This window comes from Podarcis liolepis, assembly GCF_965112155.1.
Source record: "Podarcis liolepis genome assembly, chromosome: 1".
NCBI lineage: Eukaryota > Metazoa > Chordata > Lepidosauria > Squamata > Lacertidae > Podarcis > Podarcis liolepis.
Genome location: NC_139554.1, coordinates 22,818,521 through 22,846,328, shown reverse-complemented (window position 1 = coordinate 22,846,328; position 27,808 = coordinate 22,818,521). Strand labels below are relative to the sequence as shown.

The following is a 27,808-nucleotide window of genomic DNA, read 5'->3' as shown; positions in this document are numbered from 1 at the left end:
GAGGGGGGCATCTTCATTAATCCAAGTGCTTCCCCTCTGGTTTACTCCCCCCCCGTAAACGTCTCTGATAGTACAGCCCGCTTCTTGGTTCGCTTTCAGAAGCGGCGGAAGCGGCTCCTCCGCCTCTTTCGGCGCGCTCGCCGGTTGTTTCCTCTCGGGCCAAAATGGCGGCGGCCGCTGAAGGGGCTGAGTGTGGCTGAGTAAAGAGTCCCTCGCTTTCCCCCTTCCTCCTCCAGGCTTCCATTAGGTTTTAGGGGGGCCGGGAGTTAACAAGGGGCCGCCGTGCAGGTAAGGTTGCAATGAGTCTGGGAACGGGAGCAAAGAGGCTTCCCTCCGCTTCCCCCAAAGGTGGCTTCGCATACACTCTTAGGATGAAACATGCGTGATCAGTTCCCGACCCCGTCTCCTGGTGGAGGATTTGAAAGGGCTACCACTGCAGGGCAGGTGGTGGAATGAAGGTCTCGCTTCTGTGCAGTTTGGGGGGTGATTCCTACGTTACCTTTCTCCTTTCGCATCCAGACCCTTTGCTGGGTGTCTGAGCCAAGTCTCTGAGAGACACGATCTTACTATACACACATACGGTATATGAAGGATCAGAATGCATAAGTGACTTGGTATGTAAAAACAAAATAATTATCAAAAGGTGGCATCACCATATCAGTTAAAAATCCTCTAGCTGACAAATCCAAGGAGACCCTTCGCTGGGCTATTTCCTTAATTGATTACATATGTATCTTATTCTTCCTTCCTTCCAAAGGAGCCCAGGGCAGAGAAGAGAATAAGCTCCGTCTAACCTTGTATTTGTCAGAAATACTATTGGGAGAGTGGCCTTATTTTCATGACAACGGTTGGGGAGCAGTTTAACTGGTAGCATTCACAGTAAAAGAATTGTACGTCAAGTGGGACTGATGGGAGTTGTAATCAGTTTTTAGTTAGTTGATTGTATTTTTAAATCACCTTATGCAGTATAACCAAAAGGAGCCTCAAAGCAGTTCACAAAGATTTATTAGAAGTCCAAAACACCTGGAGAGCACCATGTTGGGGAAGGCTGACTGAACTAGATGGTTCCTTTGTATTGCCTGTCTTCTCAGTTTAGCTTTTGTAGAACTTGAGCATCTGTTTGACTTCCTTGTATTCTTATAACTTAAGGCATATTTGATTTTTATTGGATTAGAGGTGGCTAATAATAATAATAATAATAATAATAATAATAATAAAATGATAATAGGGCAAGTGAAGTGTGCATGGAGGGAGGACTTGTATATTGCAGTTCCCCTTCTGGGTTCATTTTCAGTTGGTTGCAGCTTATCATTACGTCTGAATCCAAAACTGATAAATCTGAATTATGGTTTTGCAAAACATGTCAATGTCATAAACTACAGTTTGAAGATGGCATGTTTCTCTAAACAGGGTGTGGAACCTGTAGCTCTCCATTTGTTGTTGCACTACAACTTCCATCATCCTTTTCCACTAGCCATAATATTTTGGGTTCTTCAGTTGTACATTTCTAATATTTCCTATTTGTAGGACTTGATACAGCTAAGAACTCTATGCCATGTTCACATGTAAGGAAAAACCAGACTTTCTTACTTAATGTGAACTTATTGTGAATAAGTAACATGCTTCTTCATTGATGCTTCACACCTCCCCTGGTGTAAGCAATATAAACAGACCAGGAAGCCTTGACTTGCCATAACACCCAACCTAGGGAGTGTGATTTATCCCCTAATCTACAATTATTATAAGAAGAGCAATGCTGGATCAGACCAGAGGCCTATCTAGTATTCTCTTCTCACAGCCACAAGCAAGACCTGAACACAGCAGCATTCTCCTCACTTGCACTCCACAGCAGCTGGTATTTGTGGTATTTGGAGACTTACCGCCTCTGACATTGGAGGTATAACATGGGCATCATGACTAGTAGACATTGATTGTCTTATCCTCCATGAATTTGTCTAATCCTCTTTTAAAGCTGGCCAAGTTAATCACCAAGCCAGTAACAAACCATGGCTTAAGCTAGGCTTAAGATCATGGCTTGTTGGAAAAAAGCCACAACCCCTGATCTGGGCATAATGGGAAACCAATATCAGGTTTGTTTATCTTGTTTGTGCCATGAAAGGAATGAAACAGGAGTAATCGGGCAGCATGCAACTGGCATGCTGTTTATTCACAGTAAGCCATGATCAGTTATAAAGTTCGAATTATCATTATGTGGCAATGGCAAAGTCTTTTCAGCTTTATAATACATTTTATTCTCTTTTGGGAAGGAAAAAATGACTTCAATTATCAAGCTAACCACCCTTTCAGGGGTGCAGGAAGAATCTGCTCTGTGTTATTTACTTCAAGTAGATGAATTTCGCTTTCTGTTGGATTGTGGCTGGGATGAGAATTTTTCTATGGACATCATTGATTCCCTACGGAAGTAAGCTAGAACCTGACTTTAATTAAACTGTTATTCCTTTGCAAGTAAGCTAAAAACCAGATGTAGTTATTGCATGCTTTATATCCTGATATAAGAAGACATCAGTAGTTAATGTATTTAGAAGGATAGAGCACAGTAACAAGAAGAAGATTAGAGAGAGAAAATTCTCCACCAACTAATCTGTGGGCATGGAACAACTATTCAATGCTTGTGACCTACTATGGCAGGGGTCGGCAACATGCGGCTTATAGGCCGGATCCGGCCCACAAAGACTGTTTTACCGGCCAACGAGCCGCCTACTTGGTGAGTCCCCCGTGCACTGCGTTAAACCGGCACAGCGTAGGGACTTGCCAGGTGGCGCAAGAAATCGCATCTGCGCGTGTGCAGATACCGGAAATTGCTTCTGCTCATGCCTAGAAGCCAAAAATTGCTTCTGTGCAGGTGCGATTTTCGGTGTCTGGGCATGTGCAGAAGCGATTTCTGGCGCTGCAGACATGGCCAGATGCGATTTCCAGGGTCGCGCTGCGCCGGCCCGGCCCACGGATGATCGTTGCAGGAGTGATCCAGCCCATGGCCGGTAAGCCTTGCCAGCACCTGTACTATGGGGCCCCATGCATGTGAAAGCAAAAGCAAATCCTCTGCTCAAGAGTTCTGCATGTGAAAAGTCTCCATGCAGAGCTCTACTCATTGGATTGGGGCACATGTGCAGCACTTCAGTGCACAAATAATCCTGTGTGAATCAGTAGAGTACAGGGTAGATTTTCATCAGCTACAATCTAACTTGCTCAATTTACCGGTATATTATAATAAATGCCCACCTTGTTTATGTTTATGTTTGCATTATCATTGCTTTGCATTAACAGCAACTGCAGGCCAGATTGTAGGACCTGTGTTTGCCTGGTCAAAGAAGGTGCTTTTTGCCTCTGTTAACTTGCCCATTTGTACAGATTTGGTTCCAAGGCCTTATCTTAATTTTTGCCATACAGCTTTTTTTAATGAAACATTCTAACGTATGACAACAATGGTGTGGGAGGCTTTTGATCCAGTGGAGAATCATAGTGGCAGAAAGGGGAAGGTCATTTTTTGCTGATTTCAATACCCTTTCCCGCTTTTCAGAAGATCCCCCAATTCTGCAGTAAAGATTTTCAGGGGGCAAAGGGAGAAATTGGCAATACACTGTTCACAGGGTGTTCCTGCCCATTGTTTGGATTTAGACTCTGGCAGGTGCAATATTTCATTGATGTCACTAAAACTGCAATTTCTCAAATGATGGAGTGGCATGTGATTTTCTCCCTTCCTGTTTTTCTTCTATAGATATGTTCACCAGGTTGATGCAGTACTTCTTTCACATCCTGATCCTTTACACTTGGGCGCACTCCCATATGCAGTCGGAAAGATGGGGTTGAATTGTGCTATTTATGCCACTATTCCTGTCTACAAAATGGGCCAAATGTTCATGTATGATCTCTACCAGGTATAGTTCCCTTGAAACTTATTTTTCCTTCCTTTTTTATATTCTTACAAACAAAACTGAAACTCTCACTGAATATGATTGTTATATATTAAGAATAATTTCATGTTCTTTTGTTTGGCAGTCACGTCACAATACAGAGGACTTCACTTTGTTTACCTTGGATGATGTGGATGCAGCTTTTGATAAAATACAACAACTAAAATTTTCTCAGATTGTCAATTTGAAAGGTGAAGAAATAAAATTTTAAAGTAATCATCATTGTACTGTCTGTAATTTGCTGTTCATTTTGCTCTAACCCAGATGTTTCTGTATTTAGAAAAATAAACCTTGAAAATGGTTGTACGTATGTCAAATGAATAACTTTAGTCAAAGTGAATACTCCGTTTTAGCAGATTTAACGTTCTGCTTGCATACTTCTTTTTAAAAAAATCTTCTTCTCCAAGGTTAGGAGGTCTAGAGCATTTCATGGGCTTAGTTGCCATAAAAGTATAGTTCACAAATCATTTTCTTTGTCATAGATGTAGGACAGCTTTGTAAAGTTCATTAGGGCCTTGGGAAATACTGCAGAGTAAAGTTGCTTGTGAAATGCCATTTTAATGTGACTAACTTGACTAATGTGACTATAATTTGACTATAACTCAAATATTAATGCCATACTTTTCACCTGAGATTACGATGTTCTACAACAAACCTTATTCGTTTGTGTCTGATATGCTGCCCTTTATTCTCTTAGGGAAAGGTCATGGCTTGTCCATCACACCATTACCAGCAGGCCACATGATAGGAGGAACAATTTGGAAGATAGTTAAAGACGGGGAAGAAGAAATTGTTTATGCAGTTGACTTCAACCACAAGAGGGAGATGTATGTACACAATATTGATATTGTCTGCTGTTGGTTAATTTTGTTGCTTGAATGGTTCTGATTTTTAAAGACGATGAGAGAGATCCAGTGCAGTGTGAGTGGGCATCCACTTGTGCAACGGGGCTTCTTGTTCTCCCTCTTGCAACCCCCCACTCCCAAAATATTGAGGGACTTTATGGAGCGGATTTTGGGGGGGTGATGGGCTGCCAGGGTGAAAAAATAAATGGGCAGTTCTGATGCACAAGTGGATGAACATTATATAATTTTGCCCATACAGCCTTCTTTTTAATGGAGCATTGCAAGTAAGGCTACAGAAATTATTAGCCTGCAAACACATTAAGCCCGGGTTCATTATATGTGGAATATCGGTGACCTGAAAGAAGAACCAGCTCATCTTTATTTTGCAAAATATTCCTGTCCCTGTAGATAAGTGATTATTTACAGGTCTGAATCATTAACAAGAATTTTTAGTGTCTCCTAGTTTGTGGCAAGGATTGGGTGGTCATGGGTTATAATATCAAAGTTCACTGGAGAAATAAACAACCCCCTTTTAATTTCAAGACTCAAAGCTTTAAAAATATTTTGAAATGTAACATGGCTGGGAAAAGCTTGAAGATTCTCTAGATAGCGGCAAATGCCATTTTTAGCTATCTGTTTTAAGACAAATCCTAAACAATCAAAACCACTTTCCTTAAATCCCATTTAAAAATAAACTGCCCTACTGCATGAGAGAGGAGCAGTCTCTTATATTGAATTTCTTGAAATAAGTTGGTACATCTATCAATAGTACTGTTATAGTGCTACCCATGTTCTAAGTACAGATGTAAATCCCAAAATTTGCGTATGCAAGTTTGTATGATTCACATGGAGAGTCGTAGATTGGGTTTTATTTATAGGAAGCTGCTATGTTCTAAATTCTCTTTGCAGTTTTTATTACAATGCTATTTTTATACTTAGGAATGTTCACAGCTGATTTTTAAAAAAGAAACTAAGAATAAGACATATGGAACAGAGTTATTTTTTTCTGAGTGAAAATGAGGAAATGGGTAAATTTCTGGGCGACCAGTAAATTGTAAAATTATAACTTAAGAAGTACACTGAGAAGTGTTGAGATCCTTAAATGAGAATGAGTGCAAATCCCTCAATATATAGTCTTTCTTTTAAAAATTATGGAACATAGACTATTGCTCAGTTCAAATTGTCATCTTGCTTGTTGTCACTGAAGGCTGATGAGAAGCAAGAAGTACAGAGAGGAGAGGTCCTTCCAATTCTACAGTTATATGATTCCATGATTTGCAGTCTAATTATAGTAGTTTTGTTCATTTTTAAGGACAGTACTCAGTTAACCCATCCTGTTAGCACAATGATTTCTGCTTGCACAACAGGACAGCCCGCCTCACCCTGCTCCCTGCCTCTGTGCATGTGCTCTCAAATCTATTCCAGACGCAGAATGTTAATTTAGCATTTCCTTGGATTCTGCCCTAAGCAAATAGATTAAAACACTTTGGTATGTCAGTTACATCGATCCTTCCTTATCCTGTTCTCTGCTTGGCTTTTCTGCCCATATTTTCATTAGGTGTCATCCAGCGGTGTCTGTCCGCTAGCGCAATAGACTTCCATTTGTGCAACAGGACTTGCTCTACTTCCATGTGCATCCTTTAAATTTTCTCCAGTGTTGAGGGACCCTCCAGAGCAGATTGATGTAGGGGTGGGAGGGGCTGCAGAAGGAAGGAGAGGGCAGGTGAAGTCCCATTGCACAAGCAGAAAATTACTTGTGCAAAGTTGGATATCACCAAATGTCTATTTTAGATTCCTTGCAGCAACAATTGACTGATTCTTCCTGCAAAACTAGGTTTTAATGTACGCTAAATAAATCATGCTGTATGACATGTGCAGTGGGACCTTGGTTGTTGAACTTAATCTGTTCCAGGCGTCTTTTTGACTCTTGGAACCATTCAAAAACGTGGCTTCCAGTTGGCTGCAGGAACTTCCTGCACTCAGTCAGAGGTCGTGTCAGACGTTCGGCTTCTGAAAAACATTTGCAAACCGGAACACTCACTTCCGGGTTTGTGGCGTTTGTGAGCCAAGCTGTTCAACAACCAAGGTATCACTGTACTTGTGATTAAAGTGATAGCAAAATTGGTTGTTACAGAAACTAACTTTATAGAAAATTTCTGCTACATATGTAATTTTATCATCACCTTTCTTTAACTAAAGCACTGCAATTGTTTGATGTAACTTCTCTTTTAGCCATTTGAATGGATGTTCCCTGGAAATGCTAAGCAGGCCTTCCTTGCTTATCACTGATTCCTTTAATGCTACTTATGTACAGCCACGACGGAAACAAAGAGATGAACAGCTACTAAGTATGTATTTTTCCGCAGCAGCTGGGAAAATTCAGTTTCTAATAGATTTTTAAAACCTAGCTTCCATGTGGTGCTCATAAATATTATAAGAAAAAGGAGAAAAAATAGTCTTGTTCTCTGGATAAAATTGTAAGTTTCACACACCGTTGAATAGATTTCTAGAAAATTAACAGCTTAAGATGATTATAACTTTAATTTGAAATTGCAATATTTTGTGTGTGTGTTCAAAGAAAGCCTTTAATGCACTACATTAAAATCAACTGCTTGTAAGTTCCCTCTTTTTCAGGAATTAAGATTAATCTGGAGACATTCTAGGGACTTCTCTATTGTGGGTCAAGTGTTATATTTTAAATAAATAGATATATATGTTAAATAAATGCATTCAAGAAATAAATCATATGGTGAAACCCAAGACTCCCTACAGAGTTCTAGGAAGTGTGTAAAGACATTTCTTTTTTAAAAAAATTCTTGCAGAAAATAATTTAATTTGGAGTATTTAACTATTTTCCTGAATATGGAATTGTGAATATGATTTTTTAAAAAAACTTTATCCAATTTTAATGTAACATGATGTGAAATTATATTGTTTTTGAGAAAGCAGTTACCATTATTTAATTAGAATCTGATTTAGAAGCCATGTGTAGATAAAAATATAACCCTTATGCTAATTGGGTTTTCCTCTGACTATTAAAAGGAAATGTTTTATATACATATGAATTAGGATTCAAATCCTGCCACAAAACTAATACATTGTTTTCTTTTCTCCAGCAAATGTCTTGGAAACACTGAGAGGTGATGGAAATGTCCTAATAGCTGTGGACACTGCAGGCAGAGTTTTGGAACTTGCCCAACTACTTGATCAAATATGGAGGACAAAAGATGCCGGTTTAGGAGTCTACTCTTTAGCACTTTTAAATAATGTCAGCTACAACGTTGTAGAATTCTCAAAATCTCAGGTTGGTTTTGATAGCAGATTATTAGACTGACTTCTGTAATTATATCAAGGCTTTGCCCATGTCCATAGTATTTTACAGCAACACTGTGTTGCTAACCACCTGAATTGTGCTAATATAGAACAGGCATTTATATTATCCCACATTGGATACCTTAAGATCAAGGAGAAAAACAGATGGTATAAGTGGAAAGTCCTTCTTACACTATGACTTGGGGTAGCCAGTTGTAGTAGAAAGTGCTTAAGGCATGTAGACCAGTACAGTCGTACCATGGAAGTCGAATGGAATCCATCCCGTAAGTCCGTTTGACTTCCAAAACGTTCAGAAACCAAAGTGTGGCTTCTGATTGGCTGCAGGAAGCTCCTGCAGCCAATCAGAAGCCCCCTTGGACATTCGGCTTCCAAAAATAATTTGCATACCGAAACAGTCACTTCCAGGTTTGTGGCATTTGGGAGGCAAAACGTTTGAGAACTAAGCTGTTTGAAAACCAAGGTACAACTAGTCTGATGCTGTATTAGGTAGTTTCATATGTTTGCAAGTACTATTTAAGCACCATTTAAGCACTCTTTGCTACATAGGTGTTGCAACTCAGTACAAATTGCTTCCCCCCCCCCCTTCCTACCTACAGGTTGAATGGATGAGCGACAAACTGATGAGATGCTTTGAAGATAAGAGGAACAATCCTTTTCAGTTCCGTCATCTCTCTCTCTGTCACGGGCTTGCAGATTTGGCGCGGGTTCCTAGTCCCAAAGTTGTCCTTGCCAGCCAACCAGATCTGGAATGTGGGTTTTCAAGAGATCTCTTTATACAATGGTGCCAGGACCCTAAAAACTCTATAATTTTAACATATAGAACTACTCCTGGCACACTAGCACGTTTCCTAATAGATCATCCCTCCGAAAAAGTTACAGATATAGAGGTAAGAAAATTTGTTCCAGGAGACTGCAGCCATATTGACTGTCTTGGGAATTTTGCTTGCTTATGTTGACCAACTTATGTTCCCTTGCTTATATTACCAAGGGAAAATACTGATGAAAAGAATTCCCCTCTTTATTCATCTGATGAGAAGGAAATACTCTTTCCCCCTCACTTCTTTAAAGAAAATGAGTAAAATCATGTGTGGTAAAATAGTGTTTTAGTAAGATCATAAAAATATGTGACAACACTTGGGAACTTTTAGGCCTGTTTCGAGCATTATTTTTTTCCATGTGGATACTTAAGACAGTAATGTATGCATGCTCCAGACATATGTTTGGAAATGTGCATGATTTTCCATTAATTGTTCAGCTATTTTTTTTATTACAAAGAAGGCACACTTTTCCATTGTCTTCCGAGACAGATGAATGTCAGTGGATGTGGAAGATTCCTCTCGAAGACCAACTATTAGATTAAACTTTGTGTTTTTCAAATATGTGGCATTGCAAATATGATGCCTTCTGGTGTTCTGACGTTTCTACTTGAATTGATAATGTTTATCACTCTTTAGGAAATGTGTTGAGAACTCCTGATAAAAGGTTGCCACTTATGTCAGCAAACATACCCCTTATTTGCACATGCTTTTCTTTTAGCTGAGGAAAAGAGTGAAACTGGAAGGGAAGGAACTTGAGGAATACCTGGAGAAAGAAAAACTGAAGAAAGAGGCGGCCAAAAAGTTAGAACAATCCAAAGAGTGAGTACCTGTGGTGGTTGCAAATGACCTTTTGAGCAAATACTCAAATACTGCTACTTTACCATTTCTACAGCACCAAGGAAAAAACACTTTAAACAATTCTAAGCTTATTTGATGTGACCTCAGTGAAACTTACAGCCATAATGCCTTCCGGCAGTATCATAAGTCGTCTTGAAACTGACGCTTCCCAAGATAAGCAGCAACTCCTCGTAACAGTTAACTTCAAACATTATGTTCCACAATGCTCTTGTTTTAATGGTATAGAACTATATGGGCCTAATTGTCTGAGCACCCAGTACTGTAGTGTTGTTACTAAGTGGTTGTCAAGCTGGTGTCTCCAGATGATGAGTTCTGGAACCGCTCCGAACTTGGTAAGATTGGGATAGAAGTATAATATTTTGGTGTTGTTTGCCTTGTGTTCATATGAAACTCTATTTTCGGCTCACATTCTAGAGCAGATATTGATTCCAGCGATGACAGTGATGCTGAGGAGGACGTTGATCAACCATCTGTTCATAAAACTAAGCATGACCTTATGATGAAAGGTGAAGGCAACCGCAAAGGAAGCTTCTTCAAACAGGCCAAAAAGTCCTACCCTATGTTTCCAGCTCCAGAAGAGAGAATTAAATGGGATGAATATGGAGAGATTATCAAGTACGTGGGAGAGAAGAGATAATATTATAACAAGTGTTAATAATAATGTGTTTAAAATTACATGTGCACCAAGGTAATAGGTGCACATTTTAAATTTAGGGGAGCTTTTCAGGTGGGAGCCTCACTGAGGCATACCAAGAGGAAAAACAAAGATTATGTGCAGAGTTGAAATTCCAGATATCCCTGACTAGATTCATGACATTTATAATTGTCTGGATGATACCAGTTTTTTCTGTTTAGGTTGCAATCCTGTATATGATTAATTATGTATTTATGTACCTTTGCTGTACTCTAATTGATCTCTTATTGTCTGGGTTCTTAAAGTTCTTTATTATTTCCTTGTGCCTGGTTCACACTTAACATTAAACCAGGGATGGCAAACCATAGTTAATATGGTTTAATCCAGGGATGCCATGTCTGTGGTTCTCCAGATGTTGCTGAACTATAACTCCCATCATCCCTGGCTGTTGGCTATTCTGGCTGGGGCTGATGGAAGTTGGAGTCTTAACAACATCTGAAGGTCCATAGGTTCCACATTACTGTGTACTCTAGTCAAAATTCGCCACTCCACTCCTGACTTGCCGGGCTGGGGGGGGGGAGCAGATCAGAGGCTGGCTTAATGTTATGTGCAAACCAGCACTTGTGGTTTGCTTCCCCCAAACAGAGGGCCATAGCTCAGTGCCAGAGCATCTGCCTTGCAAGCAGGTGCAGTCCCCAGTATTTCCAGGCAGGGTTGGGCGATATTCCTGTCTGAAACCCTAGAGCAGGGGTGTCCAAACTTTTTCAGAGAGGGCCAGATTTGATGAAGTGAGGGCCAATCAAAGTTGTTAATCTTTTTTTAGGATTTTACCCTAGGCTCTGGATTAAACTCCCAAAATGGACTTTGGACATGCCTGCCCTACAAAAATCGATCCCATTCAGTGTAGGCAGACGGGATGTGCCAGTGGTCTGATCTAGTGTACAGTAGTTGCCTTTATAGTGGTACCTCAGGTTACAGATGCTTCAGGTTACAGACTCCGCTAACTCAGAAATAGTACCTCAGGTTAAGAACTTTGCTTCAGGATGAGAACAGAAATTGTGCGGCGGCGGCGTGGCAGCAGCAGGAGGCCCCATTAGCTAAAGTGGTACCTCAGGTTAAGAACGGACCTCCAGAACGAATTAAGTTCTTAACCCGAGGTACCACTGTATTCCCAAGTGCTAGTGCTATAATCACACAAAAACTACACCGAAGCAGTAAGCCAAGAACAAACCACCCTAGCTTCCGTTCATAGCTTGTTTGGAGAGAAACAAACAATGAGTGCTAGTTTATGTATAAACCTAAGTTATCTGATTTGTTTCCTCCCTGGCATGGCTAAGTCAAGAGTGGGACTTTGGGACAGCAGACACTAGCACACTGCTCACTTGCATTCAGCCAGGGATGTGAAACCCACCAACCTCCAGATGTCTTATCTTCCTTTTAAAATATGCCACAAAGAATGCATATTTTTCAATATAATTCCAAAATTGGCAAAACCTTCTTTAAAAGGACATTTGTTGAGCCTCTTCCTTAGATTTCTGGATGCGTATCCAATGGTCCTTTCTTGAGCTTTGATGTTGTTAAATCTGTTTCTCTTCATTTAGAGAATAGCTATTACGTATATTGTCTTCCTTCACCATAGATGTTTCCTTAGCATTCCCCTAATTAAGAATTGACAACAATCCTTTGTTTAGACCGGAGGATTTCCTCGTTCCAGAGCTTCAGGCAACAGAAGAAGAAAAGAACAAATTAGAATCTGGACTTACAAATGGAGAGGAACCTATGGACCAGGATTTATCAGATGTTCCGACCAAATGCATTTCAGCAACAGAATCGATGGAAATAAAGTGAGTGTCTTATTGTTAGTTGCAGCTGGATGGCGCCATTGGCAGATGAGTAGGGTTAGCAATTCATTGCAATCTGTCACCTTTTACCAACTGAGACTGCCTGATAACTTGGGCTGGAAAAAATTCCCCATTCCTAATCTTATCAGATCACACCATCTAGATTTTCATGCTCAAAGATTTATGAAAGAAATTGTGTTGATGCCTTATTCTATATTTTTAACAATATAATGTACATATTAAGAAAAGCCCCCTTTGAGGTGAAATGTTGAATCACTCTGTTAAAGTTCAGTAATGGTGCCAACCTAACCCTGTTTAGCAGAATGAATTGTGAAGATTTCCAAACTTTTTCTCAAGGGAACGCTTTGCTTGCATACTATTTGTGTTCTGATTTTGCAGCTACAAAAAAACAACAACTTGTTTTTCTCCTTACATTGCATTTTAGAGCTCGTGTTACATACATAGACTATGAAGGGCGCTCAGATGGGGACTCCATTAAGAAAATAATTAATCAGATGAAGCCGCGACAATTGATCATTGTCCATGGGCCCCCTGAGGCCAGCCAGGATCTTGCAGAATCCTGTAGAGCTTTTGGTGGAAAGGACATTAAAGTATACATGCCTAAATTGCATGAAACCATCGATGCAACCAGTGAGACTCACATATACCAGGTAAGATTGTAGAATTGGGTAAAAAAAAAAAAGGGCAACTATCCTCATAAAAACTTGTAATTTTTTTTGTATTCCTAGCTTGTATTTAATTTAATCTTGTGAACTTCCCTGAGATCTTTTGAGGAAGGGTGGTATACAAATCAAATAAAAATAAGAATAACAACTAGCCAACCTGCAGTGGAAGTACTAATTCCTTCTAATCAAGTACCTAAGCAGAAATACTGTTTATGCTTGCCTGTGACATTCTGGTTTATTGAGAGAAGATGGTTAACAGTTTGTGGGCTAGAAAAGGGTTTTGCATAAACTTGCAAGGCTGCTGTATTCTATTCAAGAATAATGAAGTGTGTGTGTGTGTGTGTGTGTCCTTCTGTGTCTGTGTAGCTACATTTCCTTAGGTGAGAACAAAGCTAACACAAGCTTTTCACCTCAAGCAGTTTTTCCCCTTCTCGAAGTCCCCTATATGATATTTTCTTTGGGAGCCTCTAAGTAGCTGGTTGCTGTTGGTACACCTGACTCCATTATACAGATGTCAAAGAGAAAAATAACTACCAAACTTTTAGAAGACATCTGAAGGCAGCCCTGTTTAGGGAAGCTTTTAATGTTTAATAGGTTATTGTATTTTAGTGTTTTGTTGTAAGCCGCCCAGAGTGGCTGGGGAAACCCAGCCAGATGGGCGGGGTATAAATTATGATGATGATGATGATGATGATACAGAACAAAAAGAGGTTGCAAAGACTGGGGGAAAATCTTGCCTGTATGCAACAAGAAACACAACTTGTAAATCATCAAGATAACTTGGTGGTTGAAATAATACCATATTTTTCGCTCCATAAGACACACTTTTTTCTTCCTAAAAAGTAAGGGGAAATGTCTGTGCATCTTATGGAGCAAATGTGTGGTCCCTGGAGCCGAATTGCCCAGGGGAAAAAAGCAGATCATGCGTTTAAGCAATTGGGGAGGGAGATAAGGGAGGCTAGCGATAAAGGAGGCTGCTTGGGATCCTGAGGAGCCCATGGATCCTCAGGATTTTTGCATTGGGTCACTCCAAATTCACTATCAGATCACATAGCATGTCCATGGCTACAGCCTGCACCAAAAAAATTACGCACCCACTGTTTTGTTCAGAATATTTTTTTCCTTGTTTTCCTCCTCTAAAAACTAGGTGCATCTTATGGTCAGGTGCGTCTTATGGAGCGAAAAACACGGCAATTAAAGTATGCATGCCTAAATTGCATAAAAGTTTTATGCCCATAACACTAGGAACAAAAACTTTTGGTTTCGTTATGTGATTTACTGCTAGTCTACCTGTCCAAATTTCACCATTAATTTCTATGTTCTTGGAAAGTCTTACTTATTTCCTCCCTGAACTGTTTCGTCCCCCCACACTAGTATCATGATTATAAAAGTGCTATGATACGCTGACCATAAAGTTCTCTTCTTAACAGCGTGACTTCCTGTTGACTTCAAGCATGTAACGATACGGAATTTAATGTATATAAAACAGACTCTGTGGTTCATATGTTTCAGTAATATATTTTATATATTTATTTGTGATTAGGTCAGATTAAAGGACTCGCTGGTCAGTTCCCTTCAGTTTTGTAAAGCCAAAGATGCTGAACTGGCATGGGTAGATGGAGTCCTGGACATGCGGGTATCAAAAGTGGACACGGGGGTGATTTTGGAAGAAGGGGAACTGAGAGATGATGGAGAAGATACAGAGATGCAAGTGGACGCACCCTCGTCGGATTCTAGTGCTGTTGCACAGCAGAAGGTCATCAAGAGTCTTTTTGGAGATGATGACAAAGAAATATGCGAGGAAAGTGAGATCATTCCTACTTTGGAACCCCTGCCACCGAATGAGGTAGAAAAACTAGTTCCTCAGCTAAGCTTTTTTTTTAATGCTTTTTGTTAGTTTTCTTACTTGATGAACACATACAATAAAGTAACCAAAATAATAAAATGTCAAAAAACAACAAGAAACATACATACAACCATAAATCCATAAGTTCTTACACATTGACTTATGTCACCGTATTCTTTGTTCCCAATTCATTTTCTTCTCTGACAGACTTCTGTCTTCCTCAAAGCGGGTCCGTTTTGTCTGTTTGTTAAACTGCTTCTTTTATCATTTCATCATTTCTACTGTTTTTGACATACTATACTTATAATCAATATTATAGTTTGGGAAAATTAAAGCAAATCCAGGTTTTGACTTGGGGGGGCGCTGTTTTTTAAAGTAATCTCTACATATTTTCCATTCCTTTTGGAACTTTTGGTTAGGCTGTCTCCTAATTTTCTCCGTCATTTCTGCCACTTCAAGATATTCAAATAATTTATCCTGCCATTCCTTTTTTGTTGGTACTAATTCACTTTTCCAATTTCTAGCTATTAATATTCTTGCTGCAGTTGTAGCATATAAGCATATTCATAAGAATATTTCATTTGGGATATCTGAATCTAAAATACCCAAAAGGAAGACTTGTGGTTTCTTTATGAAGGTTTGCTTAAACATTTTTTTCAACTCCTCATATATAATATCCCAAAAGGTCTTAATTTTTTTTGCAACCCCACTACATGTGGAAGTGTCCCTTCTGCCTGTTTACACCTCCAGCCAGTATTAGATCTCATTTTGTACATTTTGGGTAGTTTGCTGGGAGTTATATACCACCTGTGGAATGTCTTCAAAAGATTTTCTGCGAGAAGCCAAGTTACAGGGAACCAGACAGAGGGCCTTCTCGGTAGTGGCGCCCTCCCTGTGGAACGCCCTCCCACCAGATGTCAAAGAGAACAACAACTACCAGACTTTTAGAAGACATCTGAAGGCAGCCCTGTTTACGGAAGCTTTTAATGTTTGATGTATCATAGTATTTTAATATTCTTTTGGAAGCCGCCCAGAGTGGCTGGGGAAACCCAGCCAGATGGGCGGGGTATAAATAATTTATTATTATTATTATTATTATTATTATTATTATTATTATTATTATTATTAATAACAGGCCATAAATTTCCATTCCTTATTCCATAATCTTTCCCAAGCTGATAGTTGGATAATTTTACCCAGATATTTTGCTCACTTAATCATTACTTCTTTCACCTCCTCATCTTTCACCTCCCATTCTAAAAGCAAAGCTTTTATTTACTTCTCTGCAAGTTGGGTGGGATATAAATAGCCCATATAAATATTGCTGTGCATTGTTACCTTGTATGCAGAGGAGATTCTTGATATCCAAACAAGATACACTTAAGAGTTAACTCACTGAGATATATCTATTTCAGTGGGACTACCAAGTATTGTTAAGGGACGTGGGTGACGCTGTGGGTTAAACCACTGAGCCTAGACTTGCCGATCAGAAGGTCGGCGGTTCAAATCCCCACAACGGGGTGAGCTCCTGTTGTTCAGTCCCAGCTCCTGCCAACCTAGCAGTTCGAAAACACGTCAAAGTGCAAGTAGATAAACAGGTACCGCTCCGGCAGGAAGGTGTTTTAGTGCACGTCTCTGGTTTCGCCAGAAGCGACTTAGTCATGCTGTCCACATGATCCGGAAAAACTGTCTGCGGAAGTGGACAAACACCGGCTCCCTCAGCCTGTAAAGTGGGATGAGCTCCGCAACCCCCAGAGTTGTTCGCAACTGGACTTAATTGTCAGGGGTCCCTTTACCTTTACCAAGTAACTTTGGGTATGACGCATGTTCTTCAGTGTTAGATTTCAGGGATTTATTTATTTATTGAGCTCTTATATATGCAGCCTGGGTACTTGATAAATGGCCTTGACCTTATATATCAGTGCAATCACTGCAGTAATTGGGAGAGGCACTTGTATTCTTATATAGCCCTGAGTTCTTCTCTGGCGACATGGAGCAACAGGACTTTTAGCATAGCAGCCCCAGTGTTATGAAACACACTTCTATTCGACATCAGACAGAAGCTGACACTTTTGGGATTTCAGCAGCTTTTCAATAATTTTTTATTTCACCAGGCCTCCCAGAAGGATAATCCTGGTCGGGTTACTGTTGATTTTGGAACACAATAATGCTCTTGTTTTTAATTTAATTTAATAGGCTTTTATTTGCTTATTAATACATTGTATTATATATTGATTTCTGTTTTGCAGTCAGCTTTGATTCTTTTGTGACTATGAAGTGACTTTTAAAAAAATGTTCATATTGCAAAGTCAAATAAATTACACAAAACAGTACAGAAGCAGTTTACTTCATGAACATATGATAAACAGCATGGTTGTGTATAAGCTACCTTGCTATTTATCAAAACCAGGAAGGGCCAGCTTGTTCTGTCTATTTTTAAGTGCATTTGCTGTTTTTGTGTTTTTAACTGTTTTTAATTATATTATGTGTAAATCACACAGTTTTTAAGAAGGCGATTAGTAAACTGATGAAGAGAATAATAATGATCATCTTCTCCTTGCACACAGTTGCAAGTCTGAAAGCAGAACTTTAGTCTTCTAATTGTGCCATGAAGTATGGAAAGGACTGTTGCATAGCTGTCAACTTTTCCCTTTTTTAAAGGGAAATTCCCTTATTCCGAATAGGATTCCTCGCAAGAAAAGGGAAAAGTTGACAGCTATGCTGTTGGTACAAAGCACTGGTCATTTCTGTGGTATTTATGGTATCATGGGAGTTCCATGTATTCCCCTGAGGTCTTTGGGGGGACAGATTCCTAGTGGGTTTTGTCCTGTGAACACAACACAGGACACAATTGTTAAATGGGTAGATTGCACATGATCTCATTTACTTGAGATTAAATCTTACCGCTTATAATATGAAATGATTATGATGCTTGTATTTTCATCTTTCACTCTTCTCCCCCTTCTAAATCTGTCAATTAACTTCTGTTTTGCACCTTCACAAAAGGTTCTTGGACATCAGTCTGTCTTCATGAATGAGCCAAGACTGTCTGATTTTAAGCAAGTTCTCTTGCGAGAAGGAATTCAAGCTGAGTTTGTAGGAGGGGTTCTCGTATGTAACAACTTGGTGGCTGTTCGCAGGGTAAGCTCTCTCTCTCTCTCTCTCTCTCTCTCTCTCTCTCTCTCTCTCTCTCTGTGTGTGTGTGTGTGTGTGTGTTTGCTTGCTTTTATGTGCCAATCATAGCAAATCTCTGTACAGTCTCTAAGTAATTGGATGTAACATGTTTTCTTGCAGACTGAAACTGGACGCATTGGATTGGAGGGCTGTCTCTGTGAAGATTTCTATAAAATTAGAGGCCTTTTATATGAACAATATGCCATTGTCTAAAGGAGGACTGTAAATATAATAGATATGGACATTTTATTTTTATGGAATCCTTTTGCGGCACACGTTTGTAAGGGCCCTTTACCAGCCATTACCAAAGGTTTCCAGCAGAGGAACCCAGCATTGGAACAATATTGGATATATTAAAGATAAGGTAGCTGTATAGGTATCCTGTACATTTTGCCAGTTTTATTTTTCAGATTTTTGTTAGAAAATACCTGTTAGATTGTTTCACAACATTTCATTTGAAGATATTCTTATGAGAACTGTTTAAAAAATGAGTTTTATCCAGATTAAGTTAGTTGCTCTTAGGTTAAGACATTATGAACTTAACTCCATTCATTTCAGTGGGAGCTAGGTATAACTAACTTTTCCTTAATGGGCTGGATCCAGACTATTTAAGAATGTAAAACATTATAAGTTAATGTTAGATATCAGTTTTCCTATTTTGCAATTAAAATATTTCCTCCCATCCTTGATTTTTTTGTGAGGGAATTGTACATTTACTGTTTTGGTAAAACCAAATACGATAGATAGACCATTGACAGTTAGTCTGTTTCTTGTTAATAGTTTCCTCCCCAGGATATGAGAAATCACCAAGAAATTAAAAGTATTTCTTGGTTATGCTTTCAGTGTATCTTTCTTCAGTGTTTAGTTAATCAATTCAGCCATTATTGTTACTAACTGGACACTTATGAAAAATTATATGTGCAGAAAGAAAATTACAGTGACCTCAAATGACTGCCACCACTGTTTTGAAAATGTATGCTAGATATATTGGTGTGGATATATATCTATAAATTTATGCACACACACACACACAAATACATAGAGAGAGAGTTGCTTTTCCACTAACAAAAAGCCTGTTCCATTCACAGAATTGTGTGCTACCACTATAATTAGGTAGAGTTAGGCTGCTACTCAGGAGGTGCCATGATCTGTGTGCCAGAGGGCCTGTCCTGCACCCCCCAAGCTAGCCTGCTGCCATCAGGTGCAGTAGAGGCTGCTTGCCCTGTTGCCAAGGTTGAAGGAAGTCAAATTGGCTTTTATATGTAGAATGGCTAACAGGAATGTGGGGCTGGGCGTCATCTTGTCTTTCATCACGGGCAGCAAAATGTTTTGAGCTGGCCCTGGCCGATTCCAGTGTTGCAAAAGAGAAGTGATTCCAAATCAGGAGCAGTTTTTTCCATCTGCACAAGACTCTGCAGAAACACTTCTCAATACCTTCCTATGGCCCAACAGAGTTTCTATGTCATAGCCTAAATTTCATTCATTTCGGAAACATTGTGGCACAGTACTTCCACTACTGGTTGGGTGAAAGTTCAAGGATTCATTTTCTGATTCCACTCATACTTTTAATCCAAGCTACAGAATTCTACATTTAATTATGTTCCGGGGTGGGGGATAAATATGTTCCTCTCTCTCTATTTTTGTCACTTTGGATATAGGGTAGTCAGGTTAACATTGGACCGAATGTGTTCTAAAAGATAAATGGGGACATTTTGGTGAGTGAACTTTTTATACCACTGCAGCACTTTAGGCAACATGATAATTGCTGAACTCTTCTCAGTTTAAATAGAAACCTTTTCATGTTGTGCAAGAACATACTGGTTTCACTACTTCCATTCTAGTACAGTCATACCTTGGTTTTCGAACAGCTTAGGTCTCAAACATTTTGGCTCCTGAATGCCACAGACCCAGAAGTGAGTGTTCCGGTTTGCGAACTATTTTTGGAAGCCGATGTCTGACGGGGCTTCCGTGGCTTCTGATTGGCTGCAGGAGCTTCCTGCAGCCAATCAGAAACCACGTTTTGGTTTCTGAACATTTTGGAAGTCGAACGGACTTCTGGAACGGATTCTGTTTGACTTCCAAGGTGCTACTTTAGTGTCACATATTAATCCTTTCCAGGAACAATGTTCTTAAATGTATTTCACTTAAATGTATTTTGGTTCTTAAATGTATTTCACCATAGCAGGGGTTACCTACACAGTGCTTTTCAGATGTTGTGCTGCCATCTGCCCCATCCAGCATGGCCAGTGATCATGGTGTGTGGGTGTGTAAGTCGTAATCCAAACATTCGGAGGGAACCACATTGGCTACCCCTGCAGTGTAGCATTCCCACCTCCCAACGTTCAGATCTGTTATGGCATTTTTATCTAATGCAGGCTGAGGGCCTTCACCTCTGTACAGTTGCAATATTAGATCAGTTTTCACCCACTTTCTGATTGTTTTCTCAATGAAAAGTACTTTTAAAAATATGTAACATGTTCTTTAAGTTGGCAACCAAATTATTAATTAAAAGTTACTGGCGTTACTGAAACTTAATTTTATACCTGAGGGTTGTTTTTTTTAAAAAAATGGGATACTAAAATCTATTCCAGATGAATAGATGTTGTATATTTCTATCTTAATCCTTAGGTGGAAACATGAGGGGGGGGGTTTAAATATATTGTGCTTTGTTAAATATAAACTCTCCAGTTGTACTTCATTTCTCAAACAAGTCTCCTAATTTAATATGGGCTTTTAATTCATTTGACAGTTTACTTAATGATGCAAGGATTTTCTGACAAACGTTTACTGTTACTGGTGCAGATTTATTACTGGCAGCATGTAGTCACTGGTTTCAGCTCCATCTTGGTGACGAAGGCAGGAGCGAAAAGCTCTTTGGGAAATAGTTTTTCGCTTCTGCTTTTGTCACCAGGATTCAGCCATAGTCCAACCCAGTGACCACACGATGCCATCACAAATCTACACTTCAGGTATGTACCAGCTGTACTTTTTCTATATACAGCTTTCTATATAACCAGGACGTAATCATCTTGGGCCTAATTAACGAAACAAAGCAAATATGGAAGAAAGGTTGAGGCACTTAGTGTACTAACTTGTTTTCATCTCTCTGTGTGGGCATAAATCGTATGATCACATCAGTTCGCTGTGCATTGGGTTGCAGGTTTAAATGATCCCGAAACAAAATGTCATATTCATGAGGAACCCTCTTACAAGATTGGTAAAGATGTAACTGGCCTTCCTTAAAGTTGTCTTTTAAGAGAACCAAAGGCAGAATTGTGTGCTCCCATCCAAAGCAAACTCCCTTCCTTTAACCACAGCCAAGGCTAACTCGTTTCTTTTTAACCAGGTTCATGGTCAGGTTAAATAAATTGATTAGCTTCTAAAACTGGTGCCAATATATTCCTTAGCTGCAGTTGTGATGAAATGGGAGGAACTCGCTCCTAGAAAGGGAATTGACCATACAGAAGGAGAGTGTGATATTGTGGCCACCTCCCATAAGAAAATCCTGTCTTCTAGTCTTCGCTTGCATTCAAACTGCATGGGTTCATCAGTATATGCAGATCTCCCATGAGAATGGATTTAATGGTTGGGGCCAGTTTTGTGCATGTAATGGACAGGATATGTAAACATGGAGTTTCGTGTGCAGCCCTTTTTATAAAAGCTTACGTACAGCTCTTTTGTGAAACGTCACGGCGGTGTATGGGCAGCATAAAAGCATTTTAAAGTAATCTGAAGCAATCTTTAAAATGACTGGTTACTCTTCCCACATTTAGAGTTCATGCATTCCTCAACTCTGTAGGACAATTTATGTATATTTGTACAAAGATGGCACATAAAATATTAGGCGTTAGCATCCTGCTTGAGACCTGTGGTCCATCTTGTCTGATGTCTCCTGGTGCTGTAGTGCAGAACTGAGGTGGGCATATATAGAGAAAGTAGCGGTGCTGTTACCTTGTACCTGTCCCCAAGGCACTGATTTAGACCCTCTACAGCTTGGGACCAGGGTACTTTAAAGATGAGCTCACTGTGTTCTGCAGGAGAAGACAGCTTGCAATCAGGAGGTCCATTCCACAAGATATCAGAATCTGGGCACTGTGGGTTAAACCACAGAAACTAGGACTTGCCGATCAGAAGGTTGGTGGTTCGAATCCCCGCAACGGGGTGAGCTCCCGTTGCTCGGTCCCAGCTTCTGCCAACCTAGCAGTTCAAAAGCACGTCAAAGTGCAATAGGTAAATAGGTACCACTCTGGCGGGAAGGTAAACGGCGTTTCTGTGCGCTGCTCTGGTTTGCCAGAAGTGGTTTAGTCATGCTGGCCACATGACCCGGAAGCTGTACGTTGGCTCCCTCGGCCAGTAAAGCAAGATGAGCGCCGCAACCCCAGAGTCAGCCACGACTAGACCTAATGGTCAGGGGTCCTTTTACCTTTACCTTTTTACCTACCCTTTGGAACTCCCTCCCACTGCATATCAGACAGCCACTCCCTCTATTGTCCTTTTGGTACTTGCCAAAGACGTTCCTCTTCAAGTCTTCTAAAACCTTAATCTGCCTTGGATTTCAACTGATTTTATGTTGTTTTAAATGGTTTCTATATTTCTATACACAATTGTTACAAGTGTTTTTATCAATACAACTTTTATGTATGTTATTATATTCTATATCACCTCAGGATACCTCACAGGAAGCAATTCATGAATGAAAAAAAAAATTGATTTTAGGTTTAAAAGGCTTGTCAAGCAAGCGGAACCAGTGGGTGCATTTCAAAATAAAGCATTTACAAAGGAAGAAGAGAGCGTACTGAATTCTAGAAGCAACTTTTGCAACTGGGGCTATAGGATGCCTACTACTTTTGTAGGTAATTGCTGTCTGGCCCTTGCTAGTTCATTTGGAAAAGTCAAGCAAAGAGACTTCACTGGTCTCTAAAGTAATTGTCACAAGAAGTTCTTTACTGGGCTATTGGAGTTGTCTCTGCAGTTCTTTTCACTCTTTGATAATGGCCTTGTGGAGAAAGTGTGGTATCCAGTGAAGTTAATTTTCCTAGGAACAATGCTTTAAAGGGCAAACTACGTATATATTTTAACATCTTGGTATTTTTAAGAAAGTAAGTATCTGTTTCAGCCAGTTAAACTTAACTGTGTACTGTTTTCTGTAAAGTATAAGCAGCTTTAAAAGCACACACTGAGCCTTTAGATGTACAAATAAATGTGTGGAAATTTGATTTTTTCCCTGTTAGCAAAGGGAAAATCGCCTTAATGTAATGCCTTCCATTACCTTGTGGCAATCTCACACCGTACTTTGTGTAGGTAGATCTAGGTGTCTAATCCTGCTATTTTCTTCAGCACCATTGAACTCAGTTGGACTTATTTCATGCAGGACTATGAAGTTAACACAGTGCAGAAAGCATGCTTAAATTGCAGGTTTCATTATTTTGATGGCAATAACCACTGAGTGAGACCAAATGCCTAACTTATTTTGAAACAGGGAACATTGACTCAAAAAACGATTGGTTAAAAAATAATAATGTATAAACGTCATCCTCTGTGTAAGAATTTCATGGCTTTTAACTTGGTTAAAGACATCTAAAGGTAAAGGTACCCCTGCCCATATGGGCTAGTCGTGTCCGGCTCTAGGGTTGTGCACCCTTCTCACTTAAGAGGCCGGGGGCCAGCGCTGTCCGGAGACACTTCCGGGTCACGTGGCCAGCGTGACGAAGCTGCTCTGGCGAGCCAGCACCAGTAGAGCACATGGAAACGCCGTTTACCTTCCCGCTATAAAGTGGTACCTATTTATCTACTTGCACTTAGGGGTGCTTTCGAACTGCTCGGTGGGCAGCAGCTGGGACCGAAAGACGGGAGCTCACCCCGCAGCGGGGATTCGAACCGCCGACCATGCGATCGGCAAGTCCTAGGCACTTAGGTTTTACCCACAGCGCCACCCGCGTCCCCTTAAAGACATCTACCTATGCATAATTGTAGCAAAGAACATTTCACTGCATAACGTTAGTAAAGTATTTCTGTAGGTTCTGTATGGAGATGGAGAAACTCGTGTTTGCCATGAGACGAATGACTCGAAAGCCTTGTCTCTTGTATCATGTGAGACACCGTGCAGAGATTCCAGAAATAAACATTCTGCCAGTTAAGACCATACTGCTTCATCAAGCATTTTGAGCAGATGTTTGTATTTTATTCAAGAATTAGAAATCTGTACTCATTGCTGTTCAGCTCTGCTTTACTTGTACAGTGGTACCTCAGGTTAAGTACTTAATTCGTTCTGGAGGTCTGTTCTCAACCTGAAACTGTTCTTAACCTGAAGCACCACTTTAGCTAATGGGGTCTCCCGCTGCTGCCGCACTGCCGGAGCACGATTTCTGTTCTCATCCTGAAGCAAAGTTCTTAACCCGAGGTACTATTTTTGGGTTAGCAGAGTCTATAACCTGAAGCATATGTAACCTGAGGTACCACTGTATTGCATTTGCCAACTGGATTTTATTTTTTAGTTTCCCATAGACTCTTGAATATATAAATTGAAAATCAGTTATCCCCCCCCCAATTGTTCTCCACCCATCTTCCAAGGAACTCAGAGCAGCCTATTGGCCTCATAGCAATATGTTCTGTCAAAAACAAACACCCCTCCCTATTGAATTGAGCAGTACTATTCTAGGGCCAGCTGTTAAGAGGCCTGCAGACCCAAATAGAAGGAAGTGGCAACTCTTCAGCGGGAGCAATTGTTGTAGCAGAGCTGCCTGCGTTGCTAAGTAATTTTGTTCGTAAATGGTCTTGTACTTCTGCCACTTAAATTAATCTATACCGAGACCAGTTCTGCACAGTCTCTCCATCCAAGTGACATGATGACTATTGAGTAGCAACACTTCATCCTTTGATCATCCACTTGTCTCCTTGGATTCAGGTTGTCCAAATAAGCATAACATGAGTGTAGCTTCGGGGATAGTTTGCTGTTGTGCTTGTGCACAGCTAAGTCTGGCTGTGTGGAAATTGCCTCTAAAGATAGCTAGGGCTGGGCGGTGTATCAATACATCACCCAACACCGGTTTGCAGACCACATCAACACGGAGCCTGTGGGCCAAACACAGTCTTGTTGCATGGGGGGGGGGGGAATGAGGCCAAAATTTGATGCCTCCCCAGCCCACTTTCTTCTAAAAGCTGAGAAAGCACCAACTAGGCTTTGGGAAGGAGGTGGGAGAACTCTATTTTTTATAATAATTTTTACTAGTTTTCAATTACAATAATCCAATAATAGCCTCATTATATCAATGCCAAATTATAATACAACTCCTAATACGAATCATTCAAATACCAAATTATATAATTTAGGTGGCCCCCCACCTGCTAGAATTGATGGTTCAATGATTTACTTTGTTTCTGCATTCCAAAATTTTAATTGATTCAATTACATTCCAGTCATAATAGTAATCCCTTCTACAATAGCTGCAATGTTTATAACTTCTATTTGTGTTGACACATTAAATGGTTTATAAGACTACAAGTGAAGATCTCATACTGTATCCTTGTTTCTCCTGTGTGTGGCATTTATTCTGTCCACATTGTTTGTTCCTGGCCTTGTAAAATATTATGCCTATCTTTTCCCGGTTGCTGCTGCTAGCCATAATGTTATTCCAAAAATTTCTCCCTCACTCAGTCCCGTGCTTCTTTGTTTTTGCAACTTTTAACAACTTGTTAATTTCTTTTTTCTTTCTCCTCATGTGATGAGGCTGCATTTTAATATTTTAATGTTTCAATATTTTAATTGTTGTATTTTAATCTTGTTTTTAAGTTGTATTCATTCAACTTGTTTTTATTATTGCTTGTTAGCTGCCCTGAGCCCAGCCTTGGCTGGGGAGGGCGGGGTATAAATAAAAATTATTATTATTATTATTATTTGTTAGTTGTTAATTGTTAGAGGTGGGAGAATTCTGGACCCTGTCAGAGCCCTCACACCACCTCCCCAAATCCTAGCACCTTGCTTACCTGGCTTTGGGAAGACAGTGCGAGGGCTGCGGGAGGCAGGGAATCCAATGTTGCTGAGGGCCACAGAGAAAGGCCTCAAGGGAGCTGAGGGTGATGGGAATCGTAGGCCAGAACACCTGGAGACTACCAGGTTGGAGGAAATTTGCTTACTCTTGTCAGGGTTCGTGATGGGAGTCTTTCCCACTCCTATCTTGAAGTACCAGGGATTGACCCTGAGACCTGCTACACGCAAAACACATACTCCACACCTGAGCTGAGCTCCTTCCCCTAAAGTTCTCAGTCCCCTTTCAAATGTGTGAACCTCCAAAAAACAGACTCCTGTCACTCTCTGATCAGAACAGCTTCCCATAAGACAGCATCTCTTGACACAGCTCATGAGCTTTTATCTGTTTTTCACAACCTGGATGTGTTTATAAAACCGTTAGTGCAGAGCTCATCTCCCCTTCCTTTCTAGAATTGCCTGACTCCAACCTCGTTGCAACTAAGCAATTAAATGCACAATAAAGTAGCATTTTGAAAATACATCGCGGGGAGGGGGAGGGGGTTATATAACCCGTCTTTAAAATGATTATTTAGCAGCTGGAATTCAGAGAAGAGAGAAACAGCACCACATGACTGGGCAACGTTGCATATTAATAAACTGGCTCTGCATGGCATCTATTGTGAAGTTGGCTTGAGAGGAACGGAAGCATGTTGTAGCTTAGTGCATGCTTGCTTGGAAGCAATTCCTACAAAGTTCAGTGGAATTTACTCCCAAGTCAAGGATGAATGAAACTGCAGCCTTTATTTTGTCTGTTCGGATATCACCGTGCAAGTAAGTGGCTGGTCAGCTGGTCAGTCTGATTGCCAGATTCTCTTGCATTACTCTTTGGATCCAGCAGCTGTGCTTTGCAGAATGCTTGGAGCGGGAGGAGGCGACTGGGCTGCTTTCTCCCTCTGCACTTTGCTGGGTCAAATAAGTTAACGTTGCATAAAAACTGCGGCAATCTGTTTTCCTCGCACGCCAGATAATCCAGCTGCATTAGCCAGACAGTCAGTCTTCCGGCTTCTGCTACTTCCATTCATGTAAGGCCCAAACCCTTTTCTCATATTACTCCTGAGGTAAATTTCAACCAACCTGAGTGAGGACGGGATTTTGCATATAGACCTACAGATTGTTTTACATAATTTCATTTATGATGCTTTGGAGGGCTCTACCCTCCCCGGCCTTCATAATCCCTACGATTTGACTAATGCACAATATTGCAAATGCATTCCTACCCGGGCCAACAGCCTTTAAATCACTTGTGGATCTCTAAACCTCTTATGCTGATTAAAAGTGTTAAGGTTTTTTGTTTTTTTATGTAACTAGAGCTAAATTTAATTTATGTTACCGTCAAAGGAATACTCTAATATCGCCTAACATGTTCCCGTTTATGCTTCTGTTGGAGTCAGTGGCAAAATCTGCAGCTGTAGCTTGATTGGGCTGTATCTGTGATCTCAGGGCTGCCTGCTTCAAGCTGCAGCATTGTAATTCTGGAAAGCTCAGGAAGGTGGTGACTCAACTGCTCTCCACCCCCCCCCCCACCTTGTATCATCTGTAAAACTTGTATGCAAACTATGCAAACTGGAGGAGAGTTTACCTTTCATACAAGCAATGCAATCATGCATGCAATTATTTTTATTTCTTAAATTTTATATACCACTTGATTGTGGAAAACCTCAAAGCCTTTACAAAAAGAATAAATAGGATTATTAGTAAAACATAAAAAAAATAAAACCAGCAAATAAACCCTAAAACGCACACCAGCATGCTAAGGATCTGGGAAGGCTTATCTAAACAAAAATGTTTTAAACAGGTGCCACAAAGAATACAGCC

The 27,808-nt window shown here is 40.2% G+C and overlaps 1 protein-coding gene across 3 annotated transcripts; it reads left to right on the top strand.

Moving 5' to 3' along the window:
• The first annotated feature begins 139 nt into the window (after positions 1–139).
• CPSF2 (cleavage and polyadenylation specific factor 2) lies at positions 140–18,801 on the top strand. 3 transcript variants are annotated; one of them, XM_083501856.1, is made up of 15 exons: positions 140–288; positions 2,268–2,422; positions 3,737–3,896; positions 4,018–4,123; positions 4,630–4,759; positions 7,010–7,125; positions 7,894–8,081; positions 8,707–8,997; positions 9,647–9,747; positions 10,201–10,401; positions 12,112–12,264; positions 12,707–12,932; positions 14,491–14,793; positions 17,800–17,934; positions 18,088–18,801. In XM_083501856.1, the coding sequence occupies exons 2-15, from the start codon at positions 2,274–2,276 to the stop codon at positions 18,178–18,180; spliced, it is 2,352 nt and encodes a 783-aa protein (XP_083357982.1). In that variant the 5' UTR covers positions 140–288; positions 2,268–2,273; the 3' UTR covers positions 18,181–18,801. The 3 variants fall into 3 exon arrangements, with proteins under 3 accessions (XP_083357982.1, XP_083357983.1, XP_083357984.1); XM_083501857.1 differs by having other exon boundaries at positions 148–293; XM_083501858.1 differs by lacking the exon at positions 140–288 and adding an exon at positions 590–614.
• The last annotated feature ends 9,007 nt before the right edge of the window (positions 18,802–27,808 follow it).